The sequence below is a fragment of the Thamnophis elegans genome, chromosome 12, assembly GCF_009769535.1.
Source record: "Thamnophis elegans isolate rThaEle1 chromosome 12, rThaEle1.pri, whole genome shotgun sequence".
NCBI classification, from domain to species: Eukaryota; Metazoa; Chordata; class Lepidosauria; order Squamata; family Colubridae; genus Thamnophis; species Thamnophis elegans.
Window position 1 is genome coordinate 25,429,535 of NC_045552.1, and position 14,544 is coordinate 25,444,078.

Consider the following 14,544-nt stretch of genomic DNA (forward strand, 5'->3'; position numbering starts at 1 on the left):
GAGGTTAACCCCGACTTGGAGATGCAGTCTGCAGTGTTCTCCCTCTAGTCTACGCAATCCTGGAGGCTGCATATTGTTTTTTTAGCAACAGTATGAATGGGAATTGCTGTTGCCTTGGTCTAGGATGGGGGTTTTCCCCCTCACTTAAGTTAATACCACTGGGATTTGCTGGAGGTAACTTTTAAAACAGTTTTGCATGGAACAAAAGGATGGCTCTAGATCAGTATTTTCAAACTTGGCAACTTAGAATTCTGGGAGGCTTCAGCTCTCAGAATTCCCCAGCCAGGTTGTCTGTCTGGAGAATTCTGAGAGCTGAACTCCATACATCTTAAAGTTACCAAGTTTGGGACTTCTGGGAGATAAAATCCATACATCTTAATATTGTGAAGTTTGGGCACTGCTCTATATGGAGGCAGGTAACTCATAAAATCAGCACATCTATGCTGACAGGAACAATTTATTTGCCCATGGCCACAGATTGATATTGACAGTCCTAATCTATCCTATAATTTGTTGTCAATCTTTGCATATTAGAAACAAAACTACCATATTTTCTGGATTGGAGCACAACTGCAGATTTACCATTATTTGGGCTGCAAATCCACAAAAAGCGGTAGATGGCAGCAGATGCTTAAGAGTTTTCTATAACTTGTGCCGCAATCTAATGGCAGTCCAGATTTTTTATTTATCACAGTGGAAACAACAATTCCCCCCACCCCCACCCCCTTGGCCAGTTCTGGTTAGCTTAACTACAGTCTGATGGTTACCTCCAAAATTATTGCAGCATCTAATTTAGTAGCGAAACTACCTGCTCTTGATTTATTAATCCTTATCCAGCTTCCTCCCAGAGCAGTGGAGAGCTTTATCAGAGACAAATATGAAAAGAAGAAGTACCTGGACAGAAGTCTCGACATCAACATGCTACGGGTTGGTTGGTTGGTTGGTTATAAATGCATAAATGCTTTTGCTCTTCTGTTTCCATCCAGTATTTTGACTGGCAGGTTGAACAATTTTATTCTGTGAATGATCCCATTATTTCAAGGTTCTATGGGAAGGGATATAGGAAATAGTGAATGGGGCAGAGCCCATAACAGGTTTAAAAAAATACCCATATCTCTCTGACACTCTGTTTTGTCATCCTCTTCTTTGAATCTGATGTCATCTTCAGTTTCTTCTAAGAAGGATGCTGTGGAAAAAAGATATATGAATTACTTACTGTACACAGAAGAAACAAATTAGATTGAAGCAGTCAAAAAAGAACTTTTTAGATGGACAGACAGACAGAGAGTTCTACCAGGTTAAAGAAAGTCCTGGCAATGCATTTTCATGAGATTTGCCTGGTTTTAACTTTGATCACTCTGTTGAAGGAAGGATTTAGCATATTGTGGAAAAACCAGCCCTTTTGGTTAATTTAGGGTTTAGGAGAGTCTTTTTCAACCATAGCAACTTTTAGGATCCATGGACTTCAGCTCCCAGAATTCTGGGGGATAAAAATCCATGCATTCAAGTCTGAGAGATGCTGGTTGAAGGTACTATGTGAACACCCCCCCCCCCCCAAAAAAATGTGTTAATTCAAATTAAAAAGATTGTGCAAACCACACTGTTGGGTTGGGAAGTCTTTTGCACTGAGAGTCCCATGAAGTTTAGCAGGGGAGGTTTCCCTTTGACCTAGAAAGAAAATTGTTCTGATGAATTAATTGGCTTGCCTTCTCACCATTTTGAGTGTTTTTGTTCATAGAGAGAAAAGGATGAAAAATGGAAGAAGGAAGCAGCCACTGGGAAAAAAATGGAGCCAGTTATCTTTGAGAAAGTCAAAATGGTAAAGTGTGGCTACGGTTATTTCTGGCTTCTTTCTGGCGTCTTGTGGGGAGGAAGGGAGCTAGAGATATTATTCAGTGAGAGATTCACCCTTGAGCAATAGACTGATCTGAAATGAGATGCACCCCTCCTGCGTCCATTTCATTTGGCAGGTAGGAAGAAATCCAAGTAAATCTTATTACCAGCACTCAGCACTCGGTAGCTATTTATCTAGCAGATTTGATTTTGTGAATGACACAGTGGAACCTCACATATTTGCCGCCTGCTGACTTTTGAAGAGAGACTAGATGGAGCGATTCATTGTGTGAATGAGAGCATCAGGAGGCTAATTCTTATCCAGATATCAGGGAGCTTTCAGGGCAGGTTTGTGCAGATGCTACAAACTTTACACCCCTCAATGCTAACAATTGTCAACTGCATGAATTGCCAACATCCACAGAATAATCTAGGACCGTCTTTTCAACCTTGGCAGCTTGAAGACGGGTGGACTTCAATTCCCAGAATTCCCTGGTTCAACATATGCTGGCAAGGCAATTCTGGGAATTGAAGCCCATCTATCTTCAAGTTGGCAAAAGTTGAGAAATACTTTTCTTAGAGAGACAAAGCCCAACTGCCTTAAGTTGGCTAGCTGAACATTGGGATGAGAATGAGTTTCAAAATCCATGAGCATTCCTGAAACATTTTCTGAAGATATAAAAGAGAGAAAACTGCTCTTTTTTCATGGAATATGCATCAAAGGATTTTGGTGGTTTCTGCTTCCTTCAGCCTCAGAAGAAAGAAGATCTTCAAACTACAAAAAGCCTTTCCAGACCCTCGGAACCAGTCATAGACCTGCTGGGACTTGGTAAGAGCACTGCTGGCACGCATCTTTCTTTTCTAAATACCTGTTGCATTGTTGCTGAATAAATACTGTATTTTTCAGAGTACCTAGCTTTTGGGAAACAAGGAGAAAAAATCTGCCTCTGCCTCCCAGCAATTTGCCTCCTTGCAACAAACAGTACAGACAATATACATTGTTTGTAGTGTTACATCTTAGACTATACTTGTACAGATGGTGTAAAAATTGATGTGCTTTCTGGAAGTATACATTATTCTCTGCTATTTAAAAGAAGATACAATAGCACTGGCCCTCTTCAGATCAAGCATTTATTTTAAAAAGCTTCTTCATTTTGTTAAGCTGCCTAGAACAATAATAAAGCAGTCTTTAAAAAATAAGTCTAAAAATTTGAACATTCTATAGGCATTTATAGTTATTAACTTACCTTCTTGCAGCAAACAGCCTGATTAGCGCAAGAAAAAAAAATCTGCATCTACCTCCCAGTAATTTGCCTTGTGGAGCACTTTCAGTTTAAGCACCTCCCAATCAGCTGTTTCAGGTTGCAGGGATTGCTATAGCCCCGGGATGGCGAACCTATGGCACGCGTGCCACAGGTGGCACGTGGAGCCATTTGTCAGGGCATGCAAGGCATCTCCCTGTCAGCTGGCCACTGGGCATGCGCGCTGGCTAACTGAGTTCAGCCTTTTTTAAAGCCATTTTTTGCCCTCCCCAGACTCCAGAGGCTTTATAGGAGCCTGGGGAGGGTGAAAACAGCCTCCCTCCGGAGGCTTCAGGAGCTTCCCTGAAGACTCCGGAGTGCAAAAAACTGGCCCTACGGGCAAACTGGAAGTTCGGGAATGGCCAGTTTAAGCCCTCCACAGCCTTCAGGACCTTCCGGAGGCTTCCCTGAAGGTTCCGGAGGACGAAAAAGGACCCTACAAGCAAACTGGAAGTGACTTCTGGTTTGCTTGTAGAGTCGTTTTTTGCCTTCCAGAGCTGTCAAGGAAGTCTCCGGAAGCCTGGGGAGGGCAACAAAAGCATGTAAAAAAACAGTTATTAAAAAAAAAAGCATGTAAAAAATGGGGGGGGGAGCTCCTGTCATGTGTGCATGCGCGCTGGGAGGGAGCACATTGCATTATGGATGCAACACGCCTGCGCACAGCCCCTCTGTGCTCCTCCGCTTATGGCACACGAGCCAAAAAAGGTTCGCCATCGCTGCTATAGCCTATTGCAGCCTCTGCAAGCCCCATTTTCCCTGTTTGCTGCAAGGAGGTAAATTGCTGGGAGGCAGAGGCCAAAGAGTGGGGGACGGTGGATGAGGCTACATTCAGTGTATAAGACACACGCAAATTTTCACCCTCTTTTTTTTGGGGTGGGGGGAAAGATGCGTCTTATAATCTGAAAAATACAGTAGTAAGCACGTCTTTTTCCATCTGGGGGAGGAGAGGTGTGAAGAGTCGAAACCCAAAATACTGGCTGTGATTTCACTATTTTCTGCTAAATCGGTTATTTGTGTTTCTTGAACATGGAGGTTCATCACGGAGGTCATTAATAACAAATAATTGTTTGTTGTGTAGTAAGATTTTTTCAGTTATGGTAGATGCAGGGAAATGTTGAGCCTAATTTTGTATTGGAAGGACAAGGAGGCCCAGAACTACCAGTAGTCCCCAACTTAGCAATCATAATTAAACCTGGAATTAACGGTTGTAAGTTGTTGTGGTCTTTGAGCAGGTCACAACAGGTGCCCTTTTTTGCAATAGTCATTAAGTGAGCATAGCATTCATTAACTGGATCTGTTTTATCCAGTAAGAGATTTTTGCCAGAACCAGAAGTAAACACAAGAAGGTAGCAAAAAAAAAAGTAAAAAAAAAACAGAGTCATATGGATTTATTTATTTATTTATTTATTTATTTATTTATTTATTTATTTATTTATTTATTTATTTATTTATTTATTTATTTATTTATTTATTTATTTATTTATTTATAGGGTTTGTATGCTGCCCACTCTCGAGAGACTCAGGGCGGCTTACAGACAGAAAGGAAGGGGGAACATACAAAAAAAAAAACCTAACAACATTAAAATTCCACAACATTCATAGCTTCGGATGGGGCTGGATAAATCAACAGCCCCAGACCTGCCGGAACAGCCAGGTCTTGGTCGCTTTGCGGAAGGCCGGAAGGGTAGTAAGGGTCCAGATCTCCAAGGGGAGATCGTTCCATAGGGCCGGAGCAGCTACAGAGAAGGCCCTCCCCCGGGGAGTCGCCAGCCAACATTGACCGGCAGATGCAATCCGGAGGAGGCCTAATCTGTGCGATCTTATAGGTCTCTGGGAGGTAAATGGCAGGAGGCGGTCTCTCAGGATGCTGCAGAAGCTGGCTGCAAAGTGCCCAGAATGCAATGATGTGACCAAAAGGATGGGTGGGCATTGTAACTTTGAAGTTGGTTCGCAAGTACCCTTTAGGTGGTCCATTGTAACTTTGAATGGTCACTAAGTCACTTGTTGTTAAGTGAGGACTACTTGTACTCCTAAGGGATGTGGTGACTCAGTGGCTAAGACGCTGAGCTTGTCAATCAGAAAGGTCGGCAGTTCGAATCCCTAGTGCCGCATAATGGAGTGAGGTCCTGCTATTGTCGCAGCTTCTGCCAACCTAGCAGTTCAAAAGCATGTAAAAAATGCAAGTAGAAAAATATGGACCACCTTTGGTGGGAAGGTCACACCGTTCCGTGCGCCTTCAGCATTGAGTCATGCCGGCCACATGACCACGGAGACGTCTTCAGACAGCACTGGCTCTTTGGCTTTGAAACAGAGATGAGCACCTCCCCCCTAGAGTCGGGAACAACTAGCACATATGTGCGAGGCAACCTTTACCTTTTTACCTGTACTCCTGCCAACATCCCAGAATGCTTTGCAGTAAGTTAGAATGCCATGGTTTGGCCCAGTGGTTTTCGTCAGTTCGTGGATCAGGTTAGTCCAAGGTTGCAGTTAAAATGACAGGGCAGATAGATTTCCAGAGTGGAATCCTTTTTATAACGTCTTTTTCCCGCCAGGCCCACTGAAAATGCAGTACTGCAACATTTCCAAAACAAAAACTTTGCAAATAGCAGTCCCAAATTTCCTAACCTAAAGTTGCATAACATACCAGTGGCAGAGGATAGACATGGGCTGGAAAGCTTTTCAGTTCCTCTTTCATTGGGAGGCAGCTCGCTCACAGTTGCGTTTGGAGGGCTGAGTATTTCCTGTGCAAAGGAAATGTGGTGAAAAATTGAATCTAAAAAAGGGAAAATAGGCCACCAGAATGATTGCCGTTAAAGGACGGTGACATCTCAGCTGGTATGAAAAGGGCAAGGGTAAGGGATAATCTCTATATTATAGTTTAGGAGCTGAATTCTGCATATAAAAATGAAAATGAGCAAATTCCACCTCAGCATCAGGGCACAGCCGTGTCCATGTGATATTGGCAATGATGTAGCTTTCCAGGAATCTCGTCTTTTCCACCAAACCCAAAGCGGCTTGCCAGGTGTGATGGTGATGGCTGCCAAGTCACACTTATAAGATATGATGAAATCTCAAAAACAAGGAGTTGTGGCCGAATAAGGATTCAGGGGGAGAATGATGAGACTTCGTACTACTCAGTACAGCTTCTTGTCCTCCGTGCCAGTAACACAAGCAAAAAAATGTAAAACAGGAGAATAGCACTGCAATTTATACAGCTTGAAGAGAATCAATGTGATCTATATTAGCAATAGAATGCATACAGCCCACTATAGGGGAGCTGGCATTGGTGAGAAAAGTAGAACCGAAAATTGAAAAGTTAGATCTTTCTCTGCTGTCCAAATCTACCCTAGCAGTTACATATTTATTTCCACAATATCTGGGGACGGTCCAATATAGAAGGCTGTGATGGAATGTACAACTGGATAAAAGATTTTTTTTGGGGGGGGGGGGTGTCTTGGGAATCACACCACAGCTTCTCAGGAAGAAGGCAGCACATTCCAGAGAGAGGCCCAAGACAACAGACCGTAGATTCCTAAACTGAATTGGTTGGGGGAGGAAAAGCTTTGGAGTATCCACAGCCTAGATTCTCCCAAGGGATATCTATTTGGTTAGATTGAAGGTTATAGCTTTAGTCTGGCAAGATTCCGTCTGTTAGGTGTAAGCAGTGGTGGGATTCAAATAATTTAAAAACCGGTTCTCTGCCTAAATGACCGGCTGGGTGGGCGTGGCTATCGTGGGCATAGCCAGGGGTTGTGACAGGCAGCACTCGGCCTCCTGCACCACCCTGGAAGCCAAAACGAGCCACGAGGGGCTGCAGCACCCTCCCCCCTGAGCCCCATTTTGGACCTACTAGACCTCCCTACACTTACTTAGGAGCCAAAACGGAGCGTGGGGAGACTGCTGGAAGGGACAGGGCAGGAAGGGGCAGGGCCAGCCAGCAATTTAACAACTGGTTCGCCCAAACTGACCCGAACTGCCTGAATCCCACCACTGGTTATAAGCAGATAAAGAATTGGACTTGATTTGGACTTCACAATATCATATTTGGGCTTATCAAATTTAGCCTTCGACTCTGGGTATGGAGATCCAACTCATTGGAGGGAAGAAATTCGGGGAAGGCGATCCCTTGGGTGATCTCAAGAAGCCAGTTGATACCAACTCCCCCTCCCTTTTCTCCCAGATGTTCCTGTTTCAACTGCCCTCCCCAATGGAAGAGCCAGCAGTTGTTTGGAGAAAGACTTGGACCTATTTGGATCCCTGGGTACCGAGAGAAAGGTGAGAAAGTTACATTAATGGCGGGGACCTTGAGCTGGAGCCTCGCTATCTCACAGGAATATTCTAGGGAAAATAAGTCTAAAACTACACTTGGATGTAAGCACAAGTATGATAAAAAAAGTAAAGAGTTCTAAATTTTAATTGAAATGTTCAGTAATGTTCAAGTCATGCTTAAACTTTCAGTCAATGAGAGATTCAGCAGCCGAGTTTACAGATAATTATGTAAAATAGTTGTCATGCCTGCAAGCCATCTTTTCTTTTGGACTTCAGGTCTGCCACACTTTCTACTGTCTACTTTCTATTGTGGGAAAATGAGAGGGGGGACTTATATGGAGTTGGGCGATATGTGTCCATAATAACATTCTTCATAGAAAGCCAAGGTCATCTTTGTCTCTGCACCTGGCCGGAACTGAATGGGAGGAATCTCTCTTCGTGGCGATGAAGGATTGGACCATGTGATGGACTTGTGGGTGTTGAGGCAGGATCTTGAACTTTCAACTGGATGGAAAAACCTGGAAGCTTTCAGATTCGGGTTTTCCCAGATGTGGCAACATTACATCTCTAATAAATTGTAACTTTGAGGAAACACAAGCCTTGGGAATTTTCTTTTGTTGGGGGTGTTTTTTGGAACCCTAACATTAGTATCAAGATGATGTACTTTTTCATTTTTGATTTAGCAAGATGTGAATCATTCATTATTTACTGGGGCTGTAGAGAGTTCCCAGATAAATCTTGACTATTTTTCCTTTTTCATCCCCTGAGCCTTTGCTTATCTGTCTCTGATTGGGTTGGTTCATATTGATTTGGCTTTATCTCCCATTTGAGGGTCAGGAGACAGATTCTGCCTATCTTGCGGAATCCTCCTAAGGTGGTAAATTAGTTTATGCAGTACTTTTGAAAAATGGAAAACCTGAACTGGAACCTTTAAGAAAAATGCTGCGTCAGTTCTCTGGCCTCCACCTTTGGAAATAAGTACAGTCTATTCTCTCACCAGGTTGTTGGCTCAATGCCCACAGCTGGAAGTGCTGGATCTGTTCCTGAAAAGCTGAACCTGTTCCCTGAGCCGGACAGCAAAGCTGAAGAGACGGGGAAGAAGCAGCTCTCCAAGGATTCCATCCTCTCTTTATATGGCTCCCACACCCCACAGATCCCCACACAAGGTATGCACCCCACCTGTCATGGGAGACACACCTGTTGGGCTTTTAATACTCAAGATTAGATTCATAATATGCTCACTGCTTTATAAGTAAGACGTTGGCAACATAAAGTTGTATTATGTGGAGCAATAGGTGAGTAGCCATTCCAGGATAGCAGATTCTTATTGAGAGATCTGATTTAGATATGTGGATTTGTTGGAGGAGTTTTCATGAATGCTGTCTTTGATTTTTCTAGTATGCTAGGAATACATCAGAAAAATAACCTGGTTATTGTGGGACGCTGGCATGCAAGAATTTTGCTCTAGTTCAGAAGCACTCCAGACTTAAAAGCTGAACTGATTTAATTCTGGTGAACCATCAATGTATCTGGAATTGCAATAAAACTTTTAAAATAAGCGAGCAAACATTATGGACTCCAATACAGGGGTGAAATGCTACCAGTTAGGGCCAGTTCGCCCCAACCGGTAGTAAAAAATTCTACTGGTTCGGGCGAACCAGTAGTCAGCTGTGTGACAATCAGCTGTACTGCACGATTTATATTCACTAGAAATCGCACAGCACAGCTGATCGTCAAAACTCTGGCTTTCTAGCGAATGTAAATCGTGTGGCACAGCTGTTCCACCCCCCTCACTGTTACCTTTGCAGACTCAGAAAAAGCTTATTAACGCCTGCAGTGTGCATGCACGGGAAGCACCTGTTGACAAACCGGTAGCAGACTTCAGAGCATCTCACCCCTGCTCCAATAGGTCCACTTCCATAGCTCATTTTTCAAGGGTAAAATAGGTGTGATGCCTTTGCACTTCCCTGTGAATAAGGATCTGAAACTGAGTTGGGGTGAGGAGGGTTTCCTCCCAGGAAAATATGTAACATCAGAGAGTTAAAAAAAATGAGGGGGATGGCTGGAATTTTCAAGTATTATATTTAATTTTCATTTTGCATGAGTGAGGATAAGATGACTTTGTTACTACAAGATCTGTAATAAATCAGAGTGGGGCAGATTTTTGCTTATTGTTTTAATCCTTGTCAAGAAGACATCCTGGAATGGTTTCAAATTGCTTTTCAGGGATCAGAGAAAGTGCAGAAATAGCCTTAGCTCTTAAGCGCAGATGAGGAGGTGGATAGCATTCTGGAATAGCTCTCTGCGGTCCCTGTGCAGGAAGTGGTCTGGTGTCTTTTCCTAAAGTTCAGCCCAAATTGCTATTTTTTTTGGGGGGGGGGGAAACGACCTCGCCTCTGTTGTTCCCCACAACAGTACGTCTGAGTTCCTCTCAGTGAGACCCATACAGTAGATTAAGAGAGCTTTTATGGCAGAAGGTAACATCTTCATTTGCCTCTCTCCCTTCTTGACATCTCTGCAGGAGCTGTGTTCCTAGCGCCTACCCAAATGGGCTATCCGGCCGCCTATCCCAATTTCCCAGGCATAGCACCACCTACTGGCATGATGGCACCACCAGTGGGGGTGATGGCGCAGCCAGGAGCGGCCGCAGGCATGGCAGCACCTATGGCGATCCCAGCAGGTTATGTAGGCGGCATGCAGACTGCAGTAATTGGGGTCCCCAATGGGATGATGGCAACGCAGCAAGCGGGGTACATGCCTGGCATGGCACCTGTGCCACCACCAATGTATGTTGTACAACCAGCTCACCAATTACAGTGGAACCTTGCTCAGGTAAGAGTCAACAGTGAGAACTCAGGTGTGTGTCTGAGTGAGATCTCTTTCAGTCCTTGGGGCAAAGGAAAATGTGCATTTACAGATTACAGGCAGACAATCTCATGCCTTCCAACTCCACCTGGCTGGGCAATGAACTTGAGGATATGAGGTAGCGATATACTGAAAAAACATTGGTATCAAGTTGCTAGTCCTAATGTACAAGTATACAAAGCTCAGTTCATTTCCAAAAAGAGCATTTCAAAGCTCAGTGGGATGCGAGGGAACTCTTGTTTTCTGGTAAATTGGTGAACTGGTTCAAAATGTTACCGTTTCCCTGAAAATAAGACCTACCCTGAAAATGAGATCTGGCATGTTTTGTACATGTGCACCTAATATAAGCCCTACCCCCCCAAATGAGCCCTATGTCAAGTTTCCGAAAGATGCCCTAATTGATTCATGAGCCTCAAGCCAAGTTTCAAAAGAAAACCAGTCATTTATTAGGAGCACCATTTCTCAAATCTAAGCCTCACTTGAATTATGGATGAATTTTACTCCTGTTCCTCCCCTCCCCTCAATCTATGTCATAAATCACATTCTCCAATGAGGTGCACCCCTCACAAGCCTGATGTAGTAATCTGAGATCCGACTCTTGCCGAAATTATGCATGGAATGCGTTCCCCCCATTTCCTCACCATGGCAACTTTATGAGTTGACACCCTACTTAAGAGCCAGCCACACACCCATTTCGTCTGGTTGCTCACAGTGCCGTGCCTTCAAGGGGGGGGGGGGAGTGGAGCTGCCCCACATGCCCCACAATGGCTTACCTCAGGGCCCCTGCAGCCAGGCCATCCACGCCTCAACACTTGCCTCGTAGTGGCAGCACCAGCAGCCATGTGCAGCAGAAGCCCACATGACTGCCAGCCCACTTCTTCTGCTTGGTTGTGGCTGCAAGGGAGCAGGAGGCAGAACAGTATGCTGGTGCCATGGCTGCGAGGTGAGGCAAGGGTCGGGACGTGGGTGGCCTGGCTGCAGGGACCCTGAGATAAGCTGGTGTGGGGCGCGTGGGCAGTTCCATGCCTGCCTCGTGGTGGTGGCATTAGCACATCACGTGGCCTTCTGCCCTGCCAGAAGCAAGCAGGAGTTGGCCTCCCGTACATGGGAAAAAACTAAGCCACCCACCAAAAACAAGCCCTAGTACATATTTTGATGCCCAAAAGGAAATAAGATCCAGTCTTATTTTCGGGGAAACACAGGCATGTGAATATGACAAAGCAGCACATGAAGTCAGTGTATCCTATAATGGACATGGGGATGATTCGGATTAATTAGGATTCATTGTGTATTTTTTTCAAATCTTTTTCCACCTCAGTTCTTTGTAGGAAGGGAGAATGTTTATTGTGCACAAATCTGGCTTTCTTTCTACATCTGCCAACATAAGCCTTGATGTTATCTTCATTTTTGAATCCTGATAGATATAATCAGATTCTCAGTCCTTCTAGCACCTCATGCCTTGTAGATGTTTCAGCTCTCATTAATCACAGCCAGCCATGTTCTTCAGCACCGTTTTACACCTCTTGTTGGCATGGATGGTTGTTTTCAATACTATGTAGTGGCAGCTGGATACTCGTGCTCCACTACGAAACTGTGATTGGGCTTGATAAATCAACATTTTGCTTGAAAATTAATGAGTAGTTACTCATCGGCCTCTCTTCTCCCCTTCTCTCCCTCATGTTTGCACCACAGAGGCCTCTCCTCTCTCCTTCTCTCCCTCAGGCTTGCCCCATAGAGGCCTCTCCTATCTTATTCCCTTCTCTCCCTCAGGTTTGCCACACAGAGGCCTCTCCTCTCCCCTTGTCCCCGGCAGGCTGGCCCCATTGATCCTCTCCTATCCCCTTCTTTCCCTCTGGCTTGCCCCACAGAGGCCTCTCCTATCTTATCCCCTTCTCTCCCTCAGACTAACTCCATAGCATCAGAGCATTTTTCAGGCGGGGAGGGGGAGTAGAATGTCTAAACTCCCAGCCCGCAGGCTGGATTAAAAAAAAAAAAGGTCAAGCTTTTTCCTCCCATAGCAATTGTGCCATGCCTATCAAGGATAAGAACATGAGGTACTTTCAAGGTTCTAAGCACCAGGTGGATGATCAACCCTGATACAGTAGGGGCATGAAAGGTCTCACTGGGTATAGAAAACAAATGGAAAATGCCTCTGCAGCAGGGAAAACGTGAGCGATGGGTGTAAGAAGAGCTGACTCCTCCTTGCCTTCTCCTTCAGGTGACGCAGCAAATGGCAGGGATGAACTTCTGTGGCACAAATGGGGTGATGCGCTATGGACAGTCAATGGGCAGAGGGGGTGCCCCAGAAACCAATCAAGCCCTCAGTTCCCAGGTGTGGAAATAGTGCACACAGACACGCACGCCCCGGATCTGGACCATTTTCTCGTTCATTTTTAGCTTTGGCTCTTTTGGGTTTTTTCCCCCAGTTCTGTATTAAGCATCAGTTACTCCCTGATGTTATGTTTTTGACTTCCCTTGCTGGTGAGTCTCAGACGGATATTCCACTTGTGAACGGAGATCTACTCGGCCAATTTCCCACCTCGTGTTCAAAGCACTGACGGAATCGTTGCTACTTTGGCTCACCTTGTCCATAGGCGAGCATTATTTATTTTTTTTAACAGGGTGGACCGAAGATGGCAGGTGGCCATTCTGGTCAATGCAACCATCGTTTCAAAGCCTGTTCTGGGATTGCAAAAGGAATGGTCATGATGGCTCATGTGACCTTTGCGTCTTTAGTTGTGGCTTCACCTCAAGGCACTTTGTATTTTAGGACTTTGGCACCAAATACTCTTGGTTTTTTTTTTATTCCACCAATACATTCCATGATTTCTGTGGTGTTTTCCAAAACTACTTCAAACGCGTTAGCCCATCAGCCTTCAAGCACAATTCTGCTTCTTTTCTGAAAGTGAGTTGGGAGGAAACATACCTCTTAAAAAGCAGCTGCTGCTCATTTAGTCCTGGCATACTTAAATGCTTTTATTTCCTTTCTCCCTATTTTAACCTTTGAAAGATTTAGCCTAGCGTTTCTCCATCTTGGCGACTTCAAAATGTGGGACTCTCAACTCCCAGAATTCCAGTGCTTGCTGGAGGATTCTGGGAGTTGAAGTCCATATCTTGAACTTCTTAAGGTTCAGAAACACTGCATTTAATGGATAAAGGTCCAGAGCACTGGCAAGTTTTCGTTTGGATTTGTCCTCCCCTGTGTAGCTCCTACAAACGCTCAACTGGCCCGCATGATGACTTTATCAGAGGGAGAAAAACCAAAATTTTCAGAGATGGGAGCCAATCTCCCATCTCAGTCACTTCACAAAGACCGTGATCACCCAAATCCACAATTTTGAAAGATTTTGTAGCACAAATAACAGCCAGGCAACCTACTTTATCTTGTGTATATGTAAATTCGTTAATAAAATGCTGCCGTGAAACTCTTACCTTCTTTGTCCTCGTATAAATACTCATGTTTAAAACAAATGGAGATAACTTTTTTCTCAAATTTATTGAAAGGCTTATCGTGAATGCCATTAGGTTTCAACTTATTGCTACGGGACTAATCCAGTATGTTGTTTGCAATGCTACCTCTCTGAATCTCTGCCTGCTGAATAACACTTAGAAGTTGTAGGATTCAAAGCAGTGGTGAAATTCAATTTTTTTTACTACCGGTTCTGTGGGTGTGGCTTGGTGGGCGTGGCAGGGGAAAGATACTGAAAAATCTCCATTCCCTCCTTACTCTGGGGCCAGCCAGAGGTGACATTTGCCAGTTCGCCAAACTACTCAAAATTTCCGCTACCAGTTCTCCGAACTACTCAAGATTTCTGCTACCGGTTCTCCAGAACCTGCTGGATTTCACCCTGATTGAAAGACATGGTACAAAGTGATCTACCTCCACTACTCGACGCTAGTGAATCCCTTTGCTGCTATACGAAGAAAAACAGGGCATTCTGCACTGGATGGCATAATATGAGGAAGAGACATGAGGTTTCTCAGTAATAACCATCGTGTCTCCTGGGTTAAACTGATAATTTATTAAACTTGCATGTCATCCATCAGTCTCCAATTGTACAAAAATAAGAAAATCCCAGAATGAGATACTTCGTTATAAAGATTATAGAGGCATTTTTAAACACATTTATTTGTCTGATTGAAAATTGCAGGTATAAGACTGAAATGGTTAAAAAAGAGGAATTTGTTCCTATGATATATAGGCTGGCAATGCTATTTTTTAATTTATGTGCCCGATGCATTATCTTTTCTCATAATTTCCCAGGTTTTATTTCAC

General features: G+C 44.2%; 1 protein-coding gene across 1 annotated transcript in view; it reads left to right on the plus strand.

Moving 5' to 3' along the window:
* Nucleotides 1–13,699, plus strand: part of SMAP2 (small ArfGAP2) — a 53,987-nt gene extending 40,288 nt beyond the window's left edge. The window contains exons 4-10 of the mRNA XM_032227876.1: nucleotides 849–927; nucleotides 1,739–1,819; nucleotides 2,584–2,662; nucleotides 7,315–7,409; nucleotides 8,404–8,569; nucleotides 9,925–10,235; nucleotides 12,487–13,699. Of these exons, the coding sequence (XP_032083767.1) occupies nucleotides 849–927; nucleotides 1,739–1,819; nucleotides 2,584–2,662; nucleotides 7,315–7,409; nucleotides 8,404–8,569; nucleotides 9,925–10,235; nucleotides 12,487–12,612 (937 nt within the window). The 3' untranslated portion in view covers nucleotides 12,613–13,699. The remainder of the gene's footprint in view (nucleotides 1–848; nucleotides 928–1,738; nucleotides 1,820–2,583; nucleotides 2,663–7,314; nucleotides 7,410–8,403; nucleotides 8,570–9,924; nucleotides 10,236–12,486) is intronic.
* Nucleotides 13,700–14,544: the final 845 nt, after the last annotated feature.